Source organism: Protopterus annectens, chromosome 4.part1 (assembly GCF_019279795.1).
Source record: "Protopterus annectens isolate FY-2018-M chromosome 4.part1, PAN1.0, whole genome shotgun sequence".
Classification (NCBI taxonomy): Eukaryota; Metazoa; Chordata; order Ceratodontiformes; family Protopteridae; genus Protopterus; species Protopterus annectens.
Genome location: NC_056734.1, coordinates 283,858,769 through 283,881,333, shown reverse-complemented (window position 1 = coordinate 283,881,333; position 22,565 = coordinate 283,858,769). Strand labels below are relative to the sequence as shown.

Below are 22,565 nucleotides of genomic sequence, written 5' to 3'. Positions count from 1 at the left end.
TTTTCCAATAAATTTCAGCACTGCTGTTGTTTTCTGATAGACTACACAGGCTGGCTGCTGTTATTAGTAATTAATTTGCTCATTATTGTGTATGACAAAGCCAGTTTTGTTTTGTAAGCAACATTTATCATTGCAGATAATTAGCATCTTATAATTGCAATATTCATCATGACTGCCTAGTTTCTTTATTGTTTACTTGGGGAATTTGTACCGCATTCTGTTGCTAAATTTCTTTGATGTTCTGATAATGCTGAAATGTTTAAAAAGTATTTAATATAAATATAATTACTGTGTGCACCAACAACATGTTTTCAGTTGCAAAATATTTATTAGCCCATATAATAAAGTAGTAGATACTTAGATTATTAACTTATTTTTTTCCCTGTCAGTTTCCACAGAGGACAGATATTAAAATGTGCAAGATTGATTGTAAATTGTACAGTAGCAGGCACAAAATAATTTGATCCATATTCAGTTGATGACATGTTTGAAGATATTTCAGCTGCTTGACTTCCACCACCTGTTTTACACATAAGTATTTGTTTCCCTGCAGAATTTGGGTTCCTAGGGTTAGAACAGAATTCACTGGTGGTAAGCCAGTAATTCCTTTTCAAGTATTTTTTTTTATCTTGAAATGAATAACCTCAAAGTCTTAGCCAAAGCTGATATCATCATAAATCAGTATAATCAGTAATAATTTTTTCCAGTGCTACTGGTAATGAGTTTGTTAGTTGATTGCTTTATCAGAGGCTGGGCATGATTGAAGGACTGAGTAATCAAAGAACAACTGCATTCTCTGGAGTGCATCAAGCAATTATGTTAGTCTCATGGCAAAACAGTGCTGCCAGCTGCCAGACTGCTTTATAGACTTAGTAACAAGCAACATTAGTCAAAAAGACACAGAGACCATGATCTTTTGTCTACTAAGCATCTTGGCTTTCTAGCCTTGGGCAGAGCATGTGACCACGATTCTTGTGACTTGGCTTTGCTAAGGGGTTTGGCACATAACTCTCAACTGTCCAGATTTTTACCTCATATTTTTAGTCTCTTCCTCATAACATTTCTCAAATCATTGAGAACCGAAGAGAGAAAATAATAACAGAGATTAGAATTTCAGACTTCATATCCTTCAGAAAATCCATGCTAATGCAAAACTTGCTATTCTATCAATTTTCTATATCTGTAAAGCAGTATTTAAAAATTGTCCCTATTTTTTGGGCCTTTGTCCCCCCATTATTTATGACTTTGTCCAGATTACTTGCTCCAAGAGGTTGAGAGGTATGGTTTGGCACTGAGCAGTCAGCTAGTGATGATGATGGTGACAGAGGGTGAAAATGTCCCAAAAATAACAGATCTGGAAATCATCTGTCCATATAGCAGTACCACATGCTAGGAGGGACAGTCACCTTACAGGTAGAATGCATTGGTTCATATTCCAAACTTTTGTGCATATGCATGCGTCTCTGTGCACATCTGTGCATGTCTGTGTGCTCATCTGTGTGCATCTTTGTGTGTGTATGTGTGTGAGAAAGAGAGAGAGAGCGAGAGAGAGAGACAGAGAGGAAGGGAGAGAGTCCATTTACATTCAGCTATGCAAATTGTCCCATCAGCTTCTAACCAAGTGTGCTGGCTCCTCAGCCTTATATCCCCACAGGCTGTTAAACTATTAGTGGAAGAACACCTTTTGGAAAGATAAACAGCAGAAGGGCACAGATGATAATGTGAATATAAAAAGTGTAGAGCTGATGGGAATGGTGTTTGCCAGCCATAGTAAAACAAAAGGAAACGTATAAAAAAATGAAAAAGTGGGGAGATTGTGAGTAGCACAACTAGATGTACAGTCTGCAACAAGCAGATGTACTTCAGACTTTGACTTTCTCAGACTCCTTTTTTTACTGATTGAATCTGAGAGCATCACTTAACCAGGCAGTGCTCCTAGGTCTTCCTTGTAAATAGACTTGTGCTTAGTGGGTAAATCCTCAAGTTTCTAACCTTGCATTAAGAATAGTAGGTCACCTTCATTGTGAACTAGAAAGCTTAATCATTGGAATGAATATACTAATCATTTGTGTAAATGGAACTGCTCCATTTTTAGTCATTGCCACTTAGATACTTATATTTTATTGAAATTCTTGTCATGAAGGAATGTTTAGTCATAAAAAGTCAATAAGGGGGGAGACTACAGTCATAGACAGCAGGCAGAAAAAGCTGTCTATGACTACAGTCATAGACAGCAGAGGGAAAAGCTGTTTTGACTTCTGCCACTTTTGTTTGCTGACCCCCTCACAGGAATACAACAAAGGCAAAGCAGTCGATATAACAAAAGCTAGTATTAGTACTGATCCGCTGTCAGTCCTGTCTGCCACAGGATTTTTATTATCTGTTTTGAAAAATGGATGTTAATTTTCTAGTAGGAAAGAGCTTTTGGTGGCTCTGAGCTAGCTGGCACTACAATCAGCCTGCATACCATTACTTTAGATTTTAGAAAAATGTGTAAGTAAACATGACTACTTTTTGAAGTTGTCTGTAACTCACATAGGTGATAACCTTCTGTCATCACGTCTTCCCTCTCTGATGTTATCTAATTCTCCTGCTGAAAACCACATATTCATTCTTTTTTAGACCTTTTTTATGACCTTCCTCCTGTTGCTTGCTGAGTATGATTAGCAGGGCTGAGTCAGGAAGACAGCAGGGCTTTTTTCTTCACTGCTCAAATGTGTCATCCCACGAAGCAGCATTGAATGAATGGGGTATGCTTCAATGTCAGACTACAATATTGTGCATGCTGCTGTTGCCCCAACCCCATTACTCCTCAAAGCATAATCAAACAAGGAGGGTATCCCACCATACCTCTAAACTGTCCAGATTTTTTCAGAATATCCAGATTTTTGCTTCATATTTTTGGTCTGTTTCTCATAAAATTTGTGGTTTGTTGGCAAATCACTGAGGATTGAAGTCACTTAATAATGACACAGATTTAAGTTTTAAACTTTATATCTTTCAGAAAATGCATGACAGCACAACACATTATTCTATCAACTTTCTAAGGTTAAAAAAAGCAATATTTAAAATCCCAGCCTATTTTTGGGCATTTGTCCCTGCATCCCAATAGTGCCTTTTTTAGGCAAGGTTCAAATGACAAATTCACCACCATAACAGGAGCAGGCAAGCAAAAACTGAGGGTAATGCTACTCAATGCTAGAAGTCTAAATCTCAAAATGCACTCACTTGAGGCACTCCTTAAAATGGAGAACATCGATGTCTGTGCAGTGACTGAGACCTAGATCAAGGCTCCAGAGAGCACCCCTGCATTACCAGGCTATAACTCATACCACACTTTTCGGCCATCTAACCTGGACTGGAATACCAAAGGCAGAGGTATATCCATATTCATTAAGGATATCCACACCTCCAGGCTAGTTGCTCAGCATAATGCAGCCGAGGTTATCCAAGTGCAACTAACTCTGGGCAAAAGTGCAATCCAAATTGTAGCTTGCTACAGATCCCCTACAGTGCCCCAGGATTCCCACTCCTCTTTTCTTGATATACTGAAAAATATTAGGGTTCAACCAAATACCCTAATATTGGGCAATTTCAACTACCCCACCATTAATTGGGAAAACTATTTATGTAGCAACTCCTTCACTCAGCGCTTTCTGGAATTCATAAATTCCAATGCACTGGATCAACTTATCCACACCGCTACTAGGGGCAACAATATCCTAGACCTAGTCATTATCATCATGAGTGACCAGTGTTCCACACTTGAAGTCAACTCCTCATTGGTCAGATCTGACCATAAGCTAATCACCCTAGATATCCACATCCCACCCCCACCCCCCATTAAGGAAACCACTGTAAAAAATTTCTCCAAAGCCAATTTCATGCTTCTTAAGACAGAAGTGGTGAACTTCATGACACCCATGCAGATGGACAATACAGTTACGACTATTGAATCCTACACAAATGCACTCTATAAGCACTTACACAAGTGCATGGATCGTGCTATCCCAAACAGAACCAAGACACTATCCTTCAAAAAAATGAAGCCAATCTGGTGGTCCCCTGCCATAAACAAACTCTACAACAGAAGGAAGAAATTGTTGCAAAAGAGAGTAAAATCCCATGAGTGGAGGAGCTCCCTGGTCATACTAAGCAAGAAGCTGAGATCCCTTATAAGATCCTCCAAAGCTAGCTATGAAAACAAGATTGCCACTGATTCTAAGGACAACCACAAAGCATTGTATAGCTATGTCAAGAATCTCAATGGCAACACCCAGATCTGCTCTGAGTTACAGCACAATGGCACAAAAATGACAGAACCAACTGATATTGCCAACATCCTGGCAGACAGGTTCAGTGCTAACTTTACCCCCCTTTCACCCCCTAAAGGGCCCATATCTATACAGGAAGAATGCAGAGTCCCTGTAATAACAACTTCACAGGTAAAAGCAGCACTCTCTAAATCCAAAAACACAGCATCCATGAGATCGGACAACATCCCAGGCTGCGTTTTACACGAACGTCATAACGAACTGACTCCCCACCTAAGCACCATGTTCAATCACAGCTTCACATCAGGCTTTGTGCCCACTGAATGGCACACAGCAACAGTTATCCCACTCCACAAAGGGGGAGCCACCACTGATCCTGGGAACTATTGCCCTATTAGCCTGACGAGCCTGGTCTGCAAGGCCATGGAACGTATCATCATGGAATTCATAAACCAAGACATTGGTAACCTCCAAACTCTGGACCCCACCCAGTTCGGGTTTGTGAAAGGTAGATCTTGCCTCCTGAACCTGGTAGACTTCTTTGTGGCAGTCACCAAAGCCGTAGACGAGGGTAAGGTGGTTCACACAGCCTATCTTGACCTCACCAAGGCTTTCGACACCATCCCCCATTCTGGAATTATAGCTAAACTCACTAAACTAGGTATAAATCCCCATGTCACAAGATGGGTTGCCAACTGGCTCACTGACAGAACCCACACTGTAAAAGTTGCAGACTCCAAATCTGACTTCAAACCATTGACAAGTGGAGTACCACAGGGTTCAGTCCTGGGACCTCTCCTGTTTGGTATCTACTTCTCTGAAGTACAGGCTAACACAGAAGTCCTCTGGATAATGAAGTTCACAGATGACTGCAAACTAGGAGCTATAGTTGAGTCCCCAAATGATGTGGACATCCTACAGAGGGACCTCACTGAGACCGATGCCTGCTGTCAGAGCCATGGCCTCAAGCTCAATGCCATAAAGTGCATTGTTATCCCCTTTGGTAAAAACTCTGTACCCATGAACTACCACATAGGCAGCAGTTTTCTTAACACCAAATGTGTGATAAGAGACCTTGAAACCCAGGTGGACAGTAGTCTCTCCTTTGATAATCACATTGCCACAGTAGTCAGGAAATCCTTCTACATGGCACACCTCATCACAAAATGGTTCTCATCCAGGAAAAAAGAGGTCATTGTTCACCTCTACTCAACACTCATTAGACCCATTATAGAGTACAATGCCCCTTTGGAATGTCCTCACAAGACATCTGCAGCAGCTGGAAAGGCCACAGACGTACCTCACAAAGAGAATTACTGGCCTCAAAAAGATGCCCTACACTGATCGGCTGAAAAAACTCCAGCTTTACTCTGTAGCATATTGCCTACTCCGAGGTGATCTCTGCCTAACATATAAAGCTATGTCAAACCCAGAGCTGTTGGACATGCTACACCTAAAGATATCCCAATCCCTCCGAGCTACACGCTCTAGGGACCTAAACCTTGTCACCACAATAAACAGGACTTACTCGAGGCATAGATTCCTGTCCCAGAAACTTCCCATACTCTGGAACAGGCTAGCCATCTATGTCAAGCAAAGTTCCTCATTAACACTCCAAGAAAAATCTTGATGAGTGAATGGGAAATAGGAAATACACCCTGGGATCACTTCTGTGGTTCTGCTCGACAGGGGCACAGGAAATTAACTTTCTTGGGTTGGCGTAAGCCAGGGAACTTTGTTGGCTAGGCTTACTTAGGCCCTTGGGCTGATAGCCTAGTACCTGTCTATGAACCTATTATTTTAGGTTTTGTCCACATTTCTTGCACTAAGGTTGAGAGGTATGAATCCCACAAAACTTGACCAATTGATGTAGTTGCCTTTACCCCTTTAACTTTCAAAGCAAAACTTAACACACAGGGAATTCAAAACTCTTGCAAATCTCCCATGCATGTACCTTATACACTTAATAGAATGCATATGCAGCCCTTTTCTATACAGTTGTACACCCAGTTTCTGCTGTGTATCAGGCTGTGTAATAGACTGTGATGCCTAAATCCATCCACACCCAGGAAGGGTAAGATGGCATCCTTCCCAGCCAGAACATCTTGTGCCTGAAATGCTAGTCAGAGCTGCGTCATGTGGCTGTCGTTCAGAGCTTTACCTGTCCGCACCACACTGGTAGCATACTCATTCTGTGAATTAGTTGGAAGAATACTGTTGTTTTTACTTCTGCAATCATAACAAAAGTGCCAAAGCAGAATCATGTGAGCATGAAACATACAGGTAACATTAAAATAAATGTATGAATATAAAAAAGTGTTTACACAGGCAGATATACCCCCTGCATACCTGTCTGTGTTGAGGGCTTTGCTTGTCCCAAACCTTATGCATTCTGGGTGCACAATCGCACAACGCTGGAGAAAAGAGAGCATTTCCAAATCAGCAAGAAGTGGTCTTGAGCAGTTTCTTTTTTTTTTGTATGACAAGTCATGTTATTTTAGAAATCTCAAGCAGTGAGCACAGGAAAGTCATTCTCTTATGCTAGCACCCCTGTAAACTTGCTTTGTAAGTAATTGTGCAACACTAATATTGCATCTATAAATGATAGTAGTATTCCACTTGGCAAATATTTTAGGCTAGTAATGGCTTTCCCATAATTTAACATTCTAAGTGACTGTTTAATAATGAATTGAATTAATAGTGGATAAATTAATGAATGAATGAATTCATAAAAATGGGTCTCTCTATGTTAATACCTACCAAAACTGATAATCAGATTTTGGAAGCATTAATAAAAACATCTGCTAAACCAGTGCATCCTGTTTTTGTTCATTCATTAATTCATTTATTTTTATTTGTGTGTATGTATGTATGTATCTATCGCTCTGTCTATCTGTTTATTCTTCTTTTGGGGAAGGAAAATCCCTGTGAGGTAAAGAAAATATGCTGAGACTACTGAATCCTTTTACCTTCCTTTTGATAGTTGCAAAATGTGACAAACTGCTCCAGTTTCTATAGGGGATTTCTGTACTCTACCTCTCTCCGTCATGTTGACTGACGATGGCGGACGGAGAACCCTTGATTTTCTTTATTTTACCGGAAAGATGACATCATAGACATGTTCGGCAATAATCACAGCTGTGCATTTATTCATCTGGAAAAATATCAGGTATAGACAGAATATATAACCTTTATCAATCTGCATAAATGGAAGGAACTAATTCTGATGTTTGACCAGTAGCATCTCCATCAGTTAGAAAGCCTCAGTCCTCCCATTCCTTGAGGTTCATATCTGTAGTCCTTGTCCACTGAAGGAACTCCAGTGGGACCAACTAACATTTGTTTCTTTCTCTTATTACCCCGGGAGAGAGTAAATGTCAAAATATGTACTCTCTATTTGAAACATCATCCTTTCCTTCCTAGACTGATGTTACATTACTTTTTTGCTTGATCGAAACAATCTGTTATCCATCCTATCTAATTTCTTTCTGGGGAAGGAAAAAACCTGTTAGTCTGCATGTATGTAACTTTACTTCTGGTAGATGTTTCTTTAAATCATAGAGTTGTGAAGTTGTTTTCCCCTCTGGAGTGAACACAAGGCTTGACTTCACATTGATTTACTACTTTGTGGCTTGTGAACTGTCACAACAGATGAACAAGTGGGAGCTACTAGGAAGCCTTAGCTGTTGTATTTTGTTTAATGCCATCAATTTCCATTTTCAAAATATGTAACACAGCACAAGTAATTGAAAAAAGTTCACCACTGAAAAAGTTACATGTACCTGTTGAATCTTCTGATTCAAAGACTACATAATAGCTCTTTTGAATTGCAGTGTTGTTGTATGGAATCTGATGTTATGAGCTTGAAAATAAAAACACTTCCTTCTCAGTATTTCTTGTTTAAACACCTTTATTAAATTCAGACAATATTAACAATGTGTTGTTTACACACAATTATAGAAAAAAAACATTGTAGACATTTTTATTAACGATCTGCATTATACATACACGTTTTGTTTTGTAACAAATATCATTCACTCTAACATTACGTCAATTGCTCACGTTCTGCCTTCCTTAATTTTCAATCCCACTGAACATTTATTCTGTGTATTGTTTCCACAGATTCCATGTATTTCTGAGTAATTTGCTCTTTCCTTTTGTAAATATCCCAGTTCCAGTTCTTTTGCCTCTTTTACAATATTCAGTACTTCAGTTATGGTTGATTTAGATTTTGATTTCAATTTTCTGTCTATAGCACTACAACAGTCTTTGAATGGCTATGGCATACCACACTGATGCATGTTAGAATGCTGGCCAATGTGTCATCATCACACTGATGTGCAAAAGTATTGCTTTTATTTGTAAATATCTGCCAAATATTTGCTAATGGTTCAAATGCCTTCCCATTTGTACTACCGTACTGCATGTGTAAAACAGAGTGCCAAACTTGAAAAAGTGAAATAGATGTCGAAGTATGTATTGTATAAGTGAAACCTTGTCCATGCATATAAGCTGCACTGTACTACAAATGTCAGTGCACACATGGGCACACACACAGACACATACAAACAGAAACACATGCACAGTAATTAGATCTACATATCATAGTGTTATATTTAGCATACACTCACATATGTGCAGATACACTCACACATATGCAGCAACATCTCCAAGGCCATAGACTATGCAAAGTTAACAATATCATTACATTGGAATGTTAATAGCATTAAAATACACAGCATGATACACATACATATCAGCCAGTAACTTTCTTCCAATAAAACAAGCGTAATAAATAACCCACACCTTTCAACAACTATGATTTATAAAAAAGACTATACTATCCCTCATATCTAGTCTTTTTTATTAATTTATAACAGGCTAAACTCAATGGATACAAGTACTTTTTTTTAGGGGTAACCTAATAACACTTTCTGGTAAGGTGACTTGCTCAGAGTCACACAGTAGCAGAAGGCACCAAATCATGTACTGTTGAGTACAGGAAGCATCTCTTTAACAAGTCAGAGCCTTAATCCTCTAAATGTACACACTATGTAAACTTAGATTTGTTAAAGATACATCCACCTTTAAAAACTGAACCATGTTTATACAAATGTTCATTACTAAGTATGTATAGTGTCGTATCTAGGGGGCTTCTGTTTAGAAAAAATAAGAAAATTATAGTCTTTTGGAACTTCTGTTATGACTTTTATTGCCTGAATGTATGATTTATAGTGTCTCTAATGTTTAGAGGTTGAGAGTTATGAAACAGAAGTTCATTTAAAAATGTATGTAATACCAAGACTAGATGAAATAACAGTAGTTTAACACTCATTTGGTATCCATTTAGGCATGGTGTGTGCATGTGTCCCATAAAGTGACTCAGGAGTACTGTAAGAGAGTCATAATACTGAATACCACTAGTAACCTTGTCTTACCATAATAAGGAAAAATACAATGACATTTGGAAATGGCAAGAAAAGGATACGTCTGCTCTGTTATAATGATGACATATCCTTGCTTATCTACTGAAAGAGTAGGAGTTTCACTAGGTCATGAGAGGAGGTACATAATGGAACACTTTTGTGTACCTAGCAACGTGATATTAGTCTTGTTACTGTTAATGGAAGGATTGTTGTAATCAACAAAAAGTTGAAAGTCACCTCGTAGATGTTTTTGAAGGGTTAGTTGGTTTTCACTACAGTTAATAAGAATAATATTATTGGCATAAAATATTATTTCAAATTGTTGAAGATCAGTAGGAAGTTTTTTGTTGATGAGGGAAAAATACAATGTCCAAGAAGAGAACTCTGCTGAACCCCCATTATGAGCATGCCTGTGGTAAAAATGGATTACCCAGAAGCAACTGTGAATGCTTTCCTATAAAATAGGATTTAACCAATGCAGGGAGATTGTCTCAAAAACTTCACAAGTTTAGTAGTAGTAGTAGTTAACATTAATTGTATGTATTATAATTTGATTGTGAACATTTGTATGTTTCATCTTGTATAATTGCATGTACTTATATCTAATTTCCTATATGTAACTTCCCTATGGATCTTATCTCCTCGGGCTTGTGTTGAAAATGGGCTCTGTCCCAGTTGAAGTTTCCTGGTAAACAAATGATAAATTAAAATAAATAATAAAAGTAAATAATAATAATATTTGCCGGTATGTAATCCCTGTTCTATGGTGGAGTTTTTAAATGTCAGTGATGATACTATACTTGGTTTAAATCCATGCTGTTAATAGGAGAAAATGGTGTATGTCTGAATGTACTCAAAAGCTGGTTGATGCAAAAGCTTTTCCACTATTTTTTTTTTCATTGGGCATGTATTAGAGGCTAGATGGAAGCCACTGGCTTTGAAAATATTATTAACTTGATGTTGTGGGATTATAAAACAATGTTTGAAGTTGTGAGGTGCTGTATTGGTAGCAAGTGAAAGATTTAAGGTGTGAGTAATTGGTTTGCAAGCAGCTAAGAAACTGAGATGTGGGATTTTAAGGTAGAGAGTGTGAAAATAAAGTTTGTATTGGTAGTCATTTTTTTCAAGATGGTGCCAAACATGTTTGAATGAGACAGTTTTAAAGAAGAATGGTGGATTTTCAATAAGGTTATGGAGTAGGGTAATGGACATACCAGAATGGGAACTAGAAAATGTGTCAAAGTATTTTTTTTTTTTTGGGGGGGCAGAGAAAATCCCTGATATCTGATAGAACTTTAGGGTGTGTGTGTGTGTGTGAGTATGTGTGTGTGTGTGTGTGTGTGTGTGTGTGTGTGTGTGTGTGTGTGTGTGTGTGTGTGTGTGTGTGTGTGTGTGTGTGTGTGTGTGTGTGTGTGTGTGTGTGTGTGCGTGTGTCTGTGTGTGTGTCTTGTATGTAGGAAAGTTCTTGTCTGGTGATAATTGTTTAACAGATTTCTAGAAGAGTTTTGTTTGACTGAGGTGAAACAACTGGATTTGTATGAAGTATGAAACCTTGTCTGCATTAGTTTTAGTACTAGTATTAGTTTTCATTGAGCTATATTGGGCCTGAGCTGAATTATCATGAGGATGCTTAATCCAGTTTATCCATGCATGGTCTGTAAATTTTAAGAGCTGGCAAAGTTTATATGTTACCAAGGGTTCTTTGTCATGCTTATGACTTATCTTTCTTAATAGAAGTGCCCTGTCTTAATGGGGTTGAGAATGTTGTAAAACAGGAATAAAGTTGATATCGGATCACTACAGATGAATATGGGAGACTAGATGAGTTATTCTAATTCTTGTTTGCATAATCTACTGTTGAATCTGGGACATAAGATGGTGATTTAAGAGCTTTGAAGATTGAATAGGATATCAACAGGTTATGATAACTTAGTTTAGAGGACAGACGTAAATTGTGAAGTATGTATAAGATGTCTGTGATGAAAAAAATGATGAAATATGGTTGATTCTTCTGCCACTTCAGATGAGTAGGGTAAGATTATGAGAGAAAAAGAAGAAATGATTAAGAATTGATTTGTTTTTCCATTGCCAACTAAGAGTAAAGTCACCAACAGTAATTATCCTTTGATGTGTAACTTTAGTAAAAATTAGAGGAAGGGCGTCTTGTATAATGGAGAGAGAACATGGCGGGTGAATATACACAGTGGCCAGTAGTGTTTTCTGTGGCCTCTAAGTAGGAGGTCTAGTTGTGTCCACTTTGGAGCTTTATCATTTTTAGAACTATTCTCGTCAAGACGAATAGGAAGGAAATTGTTAAGATTTGTTAACTAATGTAAAGGTACTACTGCCATTATGACCTCCAGGTTTGTTGTCTTTGTATATGTAGTAGGAGTTAGTAATGGAAGGTGAAATCCAAGATGTTTCTTTAAGCCAGGATTCTATAATAGTTAGAACATTGGATTGATGTTGATTTAACTAGAGTTCCAGGCTTGGCCATTTGTTATTATTGCTAAAAATACTCATCTATGTTACTCTAAGATTTTTGTGCATGAGGTATACATTTGGATTGGTGGTAGTTGGGGGATAGTGGGACCAGTATTTGACTCAGTCCTTTTACTAAATAAGATAAGAAGAAGCATAACTAGTATGGCAGACCTAGACTTTATGGATAGAAAATGTGAGCGTGTGAAAGTTTTGAAGAAAATAAGTACAGGGATGTATTTTAAGTAAAAATGCCCACCACAGAGACACAGTTACATAATAATTGTAATTTGTTTAGATTAATTGTGGTTCAAATGATAGGCAATTAGTATGTGACAGAGAAGGAAGGAAAAATAAGTTAAAAAGTCATAGAGATATAAGGTAATAACTTCATCATTATACAGAAGATTTAAATAAGATATTGGAGATATCAGATTGGGAGGAGAGGGAATAGAGAATTAAAGTTATCTGAATGTGCAGAATTGGTCTGGTGAGATTAAGAATTGCAACAAATAATGTAACAATAAAGAATATTAAAGTTATATCCTAGTAACAATGATGTGTGTCATAGTTTCCAGTGTTGATTGGCATAAAAGAAGAAAGATGATGTTTCGAAGACTATTAGGCAAGTTTAATCTTTAGAAGACTTTGATGTTTAAAAGAGAAATCTGTGAAGGGATATAACCCGAATATAGGAAATCTATAAATATGTGTGGTGGTGAAATGTGAAGTAGGGGTGGGGTTAAGTGAAATATAAAGGACGTGACCTGGAGAGGTCGCTGAGAATGTGGGCAGCGAACAGAAGCAGCATGAGTGGATTAGCTCATGCACATGCAGAGGATATCACATGGGAGCCACAGGGTAACAGTGAGTAAAGACTTTTTATGTTAAATAAAGGATGTGTGAAATGAAGCATAACAATAACAGACTAAGTAATTATTAAAAAGTAGGGACACCGGCTATGAAAAAGGCATTCATTTCAGCAACATGTAAGACTTGAGAGAAGGTGAAGAAAAAGTCTGGAAAGTACTGCTAAGAGGTTGTCTGAAAAAAAGTAAAAATGAAAATATTTGCATCAGTGGGGTACCAAATGCAAGACAACACAATGCGAGCTCTAAGAAATGAAGACTCCAGTGGGAGAGTTTATGGGAATGAATGTCAGGATAAGATGTAATGGGGTGTGAGATCTTGGACTGCAAATAGAAAACACATGAGGTAAGTTACAACAGGTTACATGCATGAGTGATGGGAGCCAGGACAAGCTAGTCGTGTAAGGGAGCCATTCAGAGCTAGGTTTCTAAAGGTAAGGAGAGGAAGCTACAGTATCCTCAACAGCCACAGAGAGCGATACTGTAGACTTGTGTGTGTGTGTGTGTGTGTGTGTGTGTGTGTGTGTGTGTGTGTGTGTGTGTGTGTGTGTGTGTGTATATATATATATATATATATATATATATATATATATATATATAAATATATATATATATATATATATATATATGTATATGTATATACTGCACCCCCCTCTCATGCACCCCCCAACTAAATATACCAACTCCAAGATTGGAATGTAGTCGGGAAAGGAGCAAAGTTCACCATGCTGGATAAGTGGTTACTTACCTGTAGTTTTTTGTCAGTGACATCAGTGTTTGTTTAAGTGGATTCTCAGTGCTTTCGTCATTTTAAAAGCTGGGTCAGTGCTATTTTGTGTACTTTATCTAAAGTAAACCCATATATCTATCTATATCTATCTATCTATATATATATATATATATATATATATATATATATATATGTATATATATATATCTATATACACAAACAGTAGGGACATAGACTATGAAAAAATGCATTGGCTTTAGCAACATGTAAGACTGGAGAGAAGGCGTGTGTAAGAAAAATGTCTGAAAAGTATTGTTAAGAGGTCAGGAATACACATAGCTGTGCATATTAAACTAAAGACAATACTTTTATATGTTAGAATTATAAATGCAAGCAACATTATTGTATACTGAAAAGTAAATTAAAGTAGACATTCAACTGTTCAACTAGTGGACTTTGTTAAAAGTATGTATTTACAAGAAAGTTATGACTACAGTATAAGTTACAAGGAATGGCCACTGCCACAGAAGCAAGAACATTTGAAGTCTTTGAACAGTTGTTCTTTTAGTTTGTTTCTAAATATTTGAAGTGCCTCTTGCTATCTCACTTCTGCAGATGGCCATTTCCAAATAGCTGGGCATAGCTTAGGAAAATGTGTGCTTGTGTGTGTGTGTGTGTGTGTGTGTGTGTGTGTGTATATATATATATATATATATATATATATATATATATATATATATATTTATATGCATGTTTTTATGTGTATGTATATATGTGTATTATATATATATATATATATATATATATATATATATATATATATATATATATATATATATATATATATGGGCCTACTTCTAAATTTCAAAGTTTTAAAACTTCTAATTTTTTATGGTCAAGATCATAAAATTGCAGTTTTGAAACTTCAAACTGTTTAAATGGAGATCGTCGTACAGCACGGAATGCTATATTTATTGTTTTCCTCATTATAGTGTGATCTTGGCGTTGGCATATTTAATTAGAAGATATGTGGGGGGTGCAGGGAGGGTTTAAAAAAAGATTTTTTGTGTTTATTTATTTTTTTTAATTTAAATTTTGAAGTTTCAAAATTTCAATCTTATGGTCTCAACCATAAGAAATTCAAAGTTTTGAAACTTCGGGATTTATAAGTAGACCCATATATATATATATATATATATATATATATATATATATATATATATATATATATATATATATATATATAGAGAGAGAGAGAGGAGATAGATATAGATATATCTGTATATGTGTGTTTGTGTTTATGTGTGTGTGTATAATTCAGATGATCGAGCAGCTTATGATAGGTGTGGGGAGTTGTTAATTACATTTTGTCAATGCTTAATTCATCAATGCATAAAGATTATGAGAACAGAACTTGCATCCCTGCAGGAGTCATGATCGTGCCTGTTGTAGCGATGATGGTTTGTGATTCTGTTGAACAATATCACTAATCTGTAGTTGATTATATTCAAGCTGACAGCTGAGAATAGAAACACATGCATGTATATGAATATATGCGGAACACATGGGTCTGATATATGTCGTATTCTAGTAAATATGTAGAGAAAATACTGCAGAGTGTTGGTATGAGTTATGTGATAAGTTTCAAAGCCATGAGTCATGAGTTTATACAGATGGTTAATATTCTACAAAATATACTTTCTGTGTGCAGTGGTGAAGGCATGTTTTAACATTAATGTAAAGGATAAATGTGGTCTGCCTTTTATTTTATTTTATTTTGTTTTGTTTTGTTTTATTTTTTTCAAACAAGTGAACATTTGGAGTATTTTGATTTGGAGGATTGTTGTAGGTGGGCTAGTTGCCTTGTATTATATGTTATGTCTGTAGTTGGATAAGTGTGAAGTGTGTAAGATTTTATTTTGTTGTTACAATTTAGCATAAATCTTGAGGGTTTATGAGACATTTGGTATTTCTGATGATGTGACAAGTTTGCAGATAAATTGTAATGACATGCAAAGGATATGATTAAACAAAGGTATCTACATTCTGGCAGATACATTTGTATCAAACCCCTATTTTCTAGATCTGCCATTAAGAGATTTAATATATGCATGTATGTGTTTCATTTGGATGAAAACAGCAGCAGGTATGAGGGTGGCTGGTGATGACAAGAACCAGAAAATCACAGCAGTTGTATTGTCAGATAGATCTTTATGAAAGCTGTGAAACTGGGGTAGTAAGCTATAAGGTACTGCCCAACATACTGCAGTGTTTCAAAGTTAGACATGTTGCAATAGAGCTTTTGTGAAACTAGCTCAGTTTTCAAAGGTCAGCTGAACTGGAAATATAGGCTTTCTATTCAAAAGAATTATTCACAGCCTTTGGAGCACCCATTTTGCCTTTATTCATGTATTTAAATAACAAAGAATTAAGATCAAATTAATTTTGGAACATATTTGCATTCCTTAAGCTCACACGGTGCAAGAGACTAATTTAAAAAATCTTCATTTGGCAGTAAAGCACACCTTGCATAGTATTAACATTTTCTGTATTTTAAAATCAGATTTTGGGATTGCCATGCCTTAGTAAAAAAGGGAGTCACATCTAATATGAGGCAGTGTCGGTTGCAGATAAGTATTAGTGCCCTGTTGCAGGACATTGTACATTTTCCTCTAACTGTTTTCTCCCTCTGCTTATCTTTACAGAACACCGTTCTTTCTTGCCAAGATCAATACTTTGCAGGAGGCCAAGGCTATGACTACCCTTATCCAATTTCAACCTCACAAGCAAGCAGTGATGTTTCCAAGGACATGTGGGTTTCTCTTTGGACTCCAGATATCCTGGACAACAAAGGCAATCAACAGGAGTCACAGACATATGGTAAGTCCTGTTGAAACATTTAATTTGTACACTGATCTGAGAAGTGAGTATGGCAACTTTACACAATCCAGAGATGAAAAAGAGTTTGCCTGCAAAACTAAAGCAGAAATGATTAGTAGAGTTGATTTGTTAATAACACTGAGTTCTACATGATCCAGATCGATGTTTGCAATTTACTATTTTCAAAATTAATATGTTGTATGTAGTGTTTGTTTTGCATTAAGCATACTGATTTCTGGATACGTATGGAAAGTTAAAAAGTGTGAAGTGAAAGGGAGAGGTGGAAGAATGCATAGAAACAGAAAGAATAAAATAAAGGGACAGAGAGTGATGGAGACAGCAGAAAAAAAGTATCTTTCAAATGTGTCCCAAAATGAACTAACTTTTCAATTGTGATTTCATGCACTCTGTCACTGTAAGTTCCATGTTAGCATGTAGGGCTGCAAGGAAGTACCCATCAGAGTTGCAGTAAATATGGTATGATGCTTTTGAACTTGAAATTACAAATCTTAGAAATCTGAGATCAAAACTATAAATGGAGTTGAAATCACATTTCAAAAGGAGTTCCTTCTAAGGGTTTTACTTCCACAACAGGTAAGGGGCGTTTACCCCTTTGCCCCATACATTATTATTTGTATCCACAATTTGTCACATTTCAAAATTTCAAGCATCCAGTGAGTGAACAGATGTTGTTTGCAGTGCGAAGAATGTTCAGTTTCCCACTATTTATTACGTCTAAGGATGCCTAATACATGTGGGCTGACGAAAGTACAAGTCAAAAGTATGTATTTGCAAAATAAATGGATACACTTTAAGGGGGGAGTGCAGCAACAAAAATGACCTCCTGATTTTTCAAGTATTGTAAGGAGGGTACTTCCCCTACAGTGGAGTTACCTATTTTTAATTTTATATTTCATGAGCATTTTATCAAAGCAAACTCTGACATTATTACTATGCAAACGTGTATTAATCTTGGAAAAGTGTCAGTTACAAATTGCTGTACTTTAGCACATCTGGCAAAACTACTTAATGTACTTTTCAGACTTTTCTGTTTTATTTGTTTAAACCCTTAAAATGATTTCCAAAAGCAGTCTCTATGTTCTGTAGTGACTTCACTATATGAAAACACTGCTTAATGTTAAACCTATGGTACAACTGATGGAAGCATATTAGAATCGAGAAGACTGTAAGATACATACATTTATTTATTTATTTATATTTGTTGACCGGGAGTGTCCGACTGGACGTAGGTCCATTTTCAGAGGAGGACTGGGGAGAAAAGCTCCACAGTTAAAATAAACAGACCGTAGTTACATTGAATTACATAGCGATTAACAATTTACATAGCAATTACTTACAACATATTTACAGATGAAGAACATAGTACATCAGTAGACAACTAGAATCTTTATCTGTGAAGTACATAACAGACTTTAACAAATGTTACAAGAAGAAGTTCCTGCTGTATAATAAGTACTGGCTTATGAGCATCTGAGCTTGCTATAATTGTATAAACATACATAATACTTGTTGTCAAAAGCTATTCATCTTGTTAATGTAGAACTGTTAGCATGACGATATTCATGATATGATTGATTTTGGCAAGTTTAATTTTCAGCATTGCAAACGTGATTCTTCATTTCAATGAATATTAGACACCTTTACTAACACTTTACAGTTACTGACTTTAGGCCTATAGGAGCACATTTGAACACAGGTTCTAAACTCTTTGAGTACACTGTGGAAGTCATCCTGCTATCTAAAAAAATTCTTAACTAAGTTAAACAAATTGCTTTCTTTAATTCATAAGGGTAAATTATTCCATAGTCTATCAATAGTCTGTGAAATGAACTCCGCTCTGGCTGAAGTTTTGCAGTTATCAGGTTTAGATCAATAAATTTAATGCAAAACAAACAATGCTAGCAAAATATTAATTTTGAAAAAATTCCTACTGTTAGGCACTGACTGAAGTAGTTCCTTATTTAACAAAACTCTTAGATATACACCACAGAATGTTCTGTAAGCTAAGGAAAATATACCCTTAACCACCTGTAATTAAAAGAGTTTAATTCAAGTTGTTCAAGTTGTCCTGTATAAAAAGATGTTTGCACTCTACAGTCCTCTTACTCAGTTTTCTTTGCATACTTTCTAATGCCAAACAATCACATTTTGTGTATGCACAAAGCATAGAGATATACATAAGGACTGGTCTGACTTAAAGGGACAATCCCAGAGTCAAAACTTCTGACCTAAAGTCTTTAGTAAAGAAACTTGTCCTGATACCTCCCAGTTGTCACCACCCACTTACCACATCATCATCAACCCTACTCCTGGTTTCAGTTTACTTTATGCAGCCCTGTTTTCATTTCCTCTGGTGAACACAATTAACAATATTCAGTTCCTGTCAAAGCTTTCAGTCCCTGATCACTGAGAAACAAGAAAGTTATTAAATTTGTGTGTGTGTTTCTGGTAGGGGTGGTTAGGCAAGACTCTCAGTGTTTGCTTTTTATGAACTCATCAAAAAACATATCTTAATTGTGCAGCTCTTTGTTTCCTTTATTTATTCTGCACAGCGTAATTATGAGAAGTATAGTCAGAAGAGTACAGTTTAATGAATTTATACTAAATCTTAGCAGTTGTATTCCCCATACTCTGTAGTAAAGAAGTCTCAAAATTAGTATGTATAACTATCACAGGTGGCTGTATTGTACAGCCCCCATTGTGACAGTACGTTTTGAACTTTGTTGTTTAAAAGGAATCTGTTTCTTAGGTTACACATATGTGTTTTTTATAGCATGTCAGAAAACCATTAGTCTTATTATTATTATTATTAACATTAGCTAGTATTCAGAGATCAAAAAACAAAACATGAAAAAAAGGAAGACTACTTCTGCTACTGTTTGAAACTTGCATCACTCTGGTGCTTTCTACAGAGCAAGTAGCAGTCATGCATAACATCAGAGCACTTAGCAAGCATTCAGACACCGGTGAAAAATAAAATATGAAATGAAATTAACAGAAAACTCTGTTTACTAATGGTTTAGCTTTGCATTACTCATATACTTTCCTGCAAGGTAGTAGCATGCGAGGTCATAACATTCCTGAAAGGCTACTTTTCTCTGAGGATAAAACATACAGATGAAACTAATGAATGGCTCAGTGAGAGCTGTTGTAAGTACAAATTTGAGATGAAATTGGACTGAGATCATTGAAATTTCCTGTAAGCACTCCTTCCCAAACCCCACAACCAAAGATGGGACATTCACAGAAAGCCAGACTAAAATTGTAAACAAAGACCAGAATCAAAATAAAAAAATCTCTGGGTCTGTCCCTTTAAGATATAAACAATTTAACATTTAATACCTTCCTTTTACAATGACTTTTATAAAAGCTATAAGTTCAGATGATTAACTTTGCTTAACACAATGGGGGTATTCAATAAATGTAATCATTCCTCTGCAGAAGTGATTCTAATTTTGAAATTTTAGTAATTACCATGAGTTGCTTTCCCGGTTGAATACTGGGTTACAATTTTGTCAAGGTGTATCAACGTGCAACCACAAGGTAAGTTTTCCATTCACAGATGTATTAAATTATTTGACAAGTGATTTTTTTATTCACCAGCAGAGGCCTAATAATGCTAACTAGCTAAGCTCTCATTTTTCAGAGCCAAGAAAAAAATAAAAATATAGCACTTGTATGTCAGTTTGTAAAGTGTCAACTGTTTCAATTTTTCTCAATTAACTTAGGCTCAGCAACAACCCTACTCAGTGTGCGATGTTATGTCTAAGTACAGTGAAATGTACTGTGCTTTAAATTTTTTATTATACTGTTTTTTGCATTAATCTATGAAATATTTATGCATGTATTCATGTATGTGTTTATTTATTTAATTTGTTATCGAAGGTAGAGGCACTGATCCCAGTAGACCTTTATCAGGCTCAGTGCAAATTTACACAGTAAAAATAGTGCTAGATTTTTACAGTGTGGTAATGTTAGAAAATTTTAACAGTAAATTGTAAAGGATAGTAACAACATTTATGCTGAATTTATAAAATTCATGGTATAAAGAAATCAGGTAAATATAAATATTGACTTAAAGTATTATCCACAGAGAAGGGGCAGAAGAAGTAGAAGGAGGAAAGACTATGAAAGAGGAGTTGTAAAACATTGAATTAACATGCATTAGTGAGACAGAGGTACAGAGAAGTATGTAAGAGTGGTACAGGATGTGTACCAGGGTAGTGTGACAGCGGTGAGGTCTGCGGTGGGAGTGACGGATGCATTTAAGGTGGAGGTAGGATACAGCAAGGATCAGCTCTGAGCCCTTTCTTATTTGCAATGGTAATGTACAGGTTGACAGACGAGATCAGACAGGAGTCCCCATGGACTATGATGTTTGCAGATGACATTGTGATATGTAGTGAGAGTAGGGACCAGGTTGAGGAGACCCTGGAGAGGTGGAGATATGCTCATGCTCTTGAGAGAAGAGGAATGAAGGTCAGCAGGACTAAGACAGAATATATGTGCGTGAATAAGAGGGAGGGTAGAGGAATGGTGAGGATGCAGGGAGTAGAGCTGGCAAAGGTGGATGAGTTTAAGTACTTGGGATCAACAGTTCAGAGTAATGGTGAGTGTGGAAGAGAGGTGAAGAAGAGAGTACAGGCAGGATGGAGTGGGTGGAGAATAGTGTCAGGAGTGATTTGTGACAGACAAGTACCAGTAAGAGTGAAAGGGAACGTCTACAAGTGGGTAGTGAGACCAGCTATGTTATATGGGTTGGAGACAGTGGTATTGACAAAAAGGCAAGAGTCAGAGCTGGAAGTGGCAGAGTTAAAGATGTTAAGATTTGCACTGGGTGTGACGAGGCTGGACAGGAATAGGGATAAGTATATTAGAGGGTCAGCCCAGGTTGGAAGGTTTGGACACAAAGCCAGAGAGGCAAGATTACGTTGGTTTGGACATGGGCTGAGGAGGGATGCAGAGTATATTGGGAAAAAGATGCTAAGGATGAAGCTGCCAAGTAACAGGAAAAGAGAAGGCCTAAGATAAGGTTTATGGATGTGGTGAGAGAGGACAGAGCAAGTGGTGTGACAGAGCAAGATGCAGAGGACAGGAAGAAATGGAAACAGATGATTCGCTGGGCGACCCCTAACGGGAGCAGCCGAAAGAAGAAAAAGAAGAAGTGAGACAGAGGTACTGTGTAGCTTTGTTATTGCAAGAAATGTCTAGAGGAGAGTTCAGTTGTGCTGTTATTTGGAAAATTCATGTATTTGTTAACCATAGTTAGGAAATTTTTGAGCTGGCTTAGAATTTTATCAGGTGTTGGCTTTTTTGAGAGACAGTGATTTGTACAGTGAATCTTGTTTCTTGTTTTTATGTTGTTTGTAAGGAATGGTTATAAACACATATGTATAGTGTAAGATAAGCAACATGAAAGTGGAAAGAATTCCAACTAAGATGTTAAATATCAGGGATTGAAGTAATAGCTTGGAAATTTGTTTCACTGGTAGGCCATTATTCTTGGGGAGCCATGACAGATACCACGACGAGGAGGTCAGTAGTGTCAATGTTTGGAGGTTGGGCTGTGTTTGCTGGGTTGCTATTTTAGGACTTAGGGTAATGACTGTACTCATGATATTTGCAGTGGTTTGTAAGGAGAATGTTTTCTTTTAGATGCTAATGTAGTGACTGAGAACTCATGTTTCATCAGAGGAAGGATGACCACTTTTCTTATTACAGTCCTGTCTTCTGGAGAGGAAACATGAAACTTTTCTAGCTCAGAAAAGGAGTTTATTGATTTTTTTATTTTTGTCATCTGAATATGATATTTAAAGTTGGTTTTGCCAGATTCCAAGGCAACAGAAGAATTTAGTTGCTTTTAGTGGCACTTGTTGGTTATACG

The 22,565-nt window shown here is 36.7% G+C and overlaps 1 protein-coding gene across 1 annotated transcript in view; it reads left to right on the top strand.

The window, feature by feature from the left end:
* GMNC (geminin coiled-coil domain containing) overlaps positions 1-22,565 on the top strand; it is a gene marked incomplete at its 5' end in the record, with an annotated part of 55,802 nt that overhangs the window by 12,753 nt on the left and 20,484 nt on the right. The window contains one exon of the mRNA XM_044070760.1: positions 16,486-16,660. Coding sequence (XP_043926695.1) covers positions 16,486-16,660 — 175 coding nt within the window. The remainder of the gene's footprint in view (positions 1-16,485; positions 16,661-22,565) is intronic.